A 2,269-nucleotide genomic window follows, 5' to 3' on the forward strand; every position below is an offset into this window, starting at 1 on the left:
AAGCATCAACAAAGCCTCGTTACGTACTGTAATCTAACTTGCACGAAAAAGTCTTTCCTGCAAAACCTAGCGCTTCGATTGTTAATGCACTTGTGTGACGAATATGAGCGAATCGAAGAAAAATATTTCAAGGAAGCACCGGAGTTTCAATGAAACAAAAAAATTTCATAGAAAAAGTAATGGTTGAGAAAGAGAAAATAGCTCGGCAGAGGGTCTGAAGGGATTGCTTAACCTCCAAAAAAAATGTAGACAAATTTATTTACCGGTAGTTTTGGTCGCTTCTTGTGTATTTTAAGACCCATTGCTCGTTTTTGTCCAAGACGTAGATTTCGCATTCAAAGAAATTTATCAGATCAAAATGGGATTTCTGTAAAAGTTTGAGTTGCAAGGTCCAGTTTCAATCTCAAGCAAAGTTTGAAATATATTTGACGACCATAAAAAGGACAATTTAATTGTTAACCAGTTGAGTGAGCAATGTGTTTACTTCGAAATATTGCATTACCACATTGTCTTTGAGGGGCACTTCCAATTTGTCCCCATTAAATTTATTGTTGAAAGCACACGTGTCCAATGCCACTGGTTAGGCTAAATGAAATGGAAAAGACTGCAGCGAACTAAAAAAAAACACATGTTTTTGCGTGACACGTGACCAAGTTCTCCTTGGATCCGCCATCGGTAACAACCATCTAACAATTTGGAAACTTCTTCAAACTGAACATGAGGTAATGGCGCAGTAAAGCTTTTGATTAGGCTGGTCTTTCGAGACACATTTCATCACAAAGCACGTCACGAATTATAAACCAATGGCAAAAAGTGGTAATGCACCATTGGCAAAGAACTTGGTAGATGACCATTCAAACGTCCGTCAAATATCTAAAGAGTTTTGATAAAATTGCGCAGCGTCTGCTGATCCTCATGCAGGGCGCCTCGATGTCAGTATCCATTGCTCTGTCTAATTTCCACATGTGCAAACATGTTCAACTAATTAGTCCAAGGAAATCATCCATGAGAGAGCCGATGGCAAATATGTCATTAGCATCGACGCGAGTCCCAACAATTTTCAACCGAATCTCATCTTCCTGCTGGATGACAACATCTTCATCATCGGTTTTGTAACATGGAGGGTTCGATTCCGGATCAAACTTCATGTCAGAAGGGATGGAATGGCGAGAGATGAAACAAGACATAGGTCCGATCTCTGTGAAGAGTCCGACCTTATTCACCTGAGTGACAACAGCATCGGCAACCTCTCCTTTAAAAGGCCGAAACACAATCGCTTTGTATTTGATCGGGTACAGGACGAAACCCCTGCCCGGTTGTATCAATCCATCCCCGATGCTATCAATAGTTGTGACAGCAATGACAAAGCCATGTTTTCCAGTGCATGTGCCTTCAACTTCTGTGAATAGTTTCTGTTTGACAGTTTCCAGCAGGTTAGGACCAAAATACCTTGGATGCAGCAAAATTTCATGTTCTAACGAAATATGGTAAAACATTTTAGACTAGCTGCAAACAATAAAAATTAATTCAAAGGTTTTAACAAGAACCACACAATCAAAGTTCTCGGATCAACACATCAGCCAACATGAGGAGGAAGGTAGTGCGCTCACCCACGTGTTCCAGTAAATAAATTAGATCGGCTTTGTTGTGTAAAGGTACAAATGTAAGTACGTCTACCATAAAACGCCGTCTTAGCAATGAAGTTTGCCTCGAAGCGCACTACCATCCTCATCACATGGTCATCTCTTGGACTGGTAACCCTGGGTCCAGTGGTGCCGGAGTTAGTTGAGGATTGGGGGGGATAAATCTACATTTTATCAAATTTTTGAAGATTTTGAACATTGGGGGATGCATATTTTATACACAATTTTAGTGGTACCGATATTAAGTTTATTAAACAATCACCGGACCTCGGTAAATTAGCTCGTAACAGCATAATATACAGATAAGAAATCATGGTGATAAAAGTGCTACCAGTGCTCTTGTGAATGACTGCTGCAAAATTAAGAAACAAGCAAAGAAAAATTGGTACCTCTAGCGGGATTCGAACTTATGACCTTCCAATGAATAGCCTACTTAGTTTTTCCAAAAAAAACAACAGAAGTTATACTTTTCTTCTTGTCCTCTCCTTCACTAGAATCTCTACACTTAGTGCACTATACGACAATGTCACTCGTCAGGAGACCGAAAACAATCGAAGCTACAGAAGAACATCTGCAAATTTATGACAAAAATAATAACTTTCAAACACATCACAAGAAGTTGTTAC

At 39.5% G+C, this 2,269-nt stretch overlaps 1 protein-coding gene across 1 annotated transcript; it reads right to left on the reverse strand.

Moving 5' to 3' along the window:
* Window positions 1-403: 403 nt before the first annotated feature.
* Window positions 404-1,732, reverse strand: LOC145784446 (DNA-directed RNA polymerase II subunit RPB7). Its single transcript, XM_082596262.1, has one exon. The coding sequence runs from the start codon at window positions 1,494-1,496 to the stop codon at window positions 978-980; it is 519 nt and encodes a 172-aa protein (XP_082452388.1). The 5' UTR covers window positions 1,497-1,732; the 3' UTR covers window positions 404-977.
* Window positions 1,733-2,269: the final 537 nt, after the last annotated feature.

The sequence above is a fragment of the Aplidium turbinatum genome, chromosome 15 (genome assembly GCF_918807975.1).
Source record: "Aplidium turbinatum chromosome 15, kaAplTurb1.1, whole genome shotgun sequence".
Lineage (NCBI taxonomy): Eukaryota > Metazoa > Chordata > Ascidiacea > Aplousobranchia > Polyclinidae > Aplidium > Aplidium turbinatum.

Bases quoted from the DNA above. Each gene is read 5' to 3' on its own strand.
- LOC145784446 (XM_082596262.1), bottom strand. From the start codon at position 1,496: ATGTTTTACCATATTTCGTTAGAACATGAAATTTTGCTGCATCCAAGG.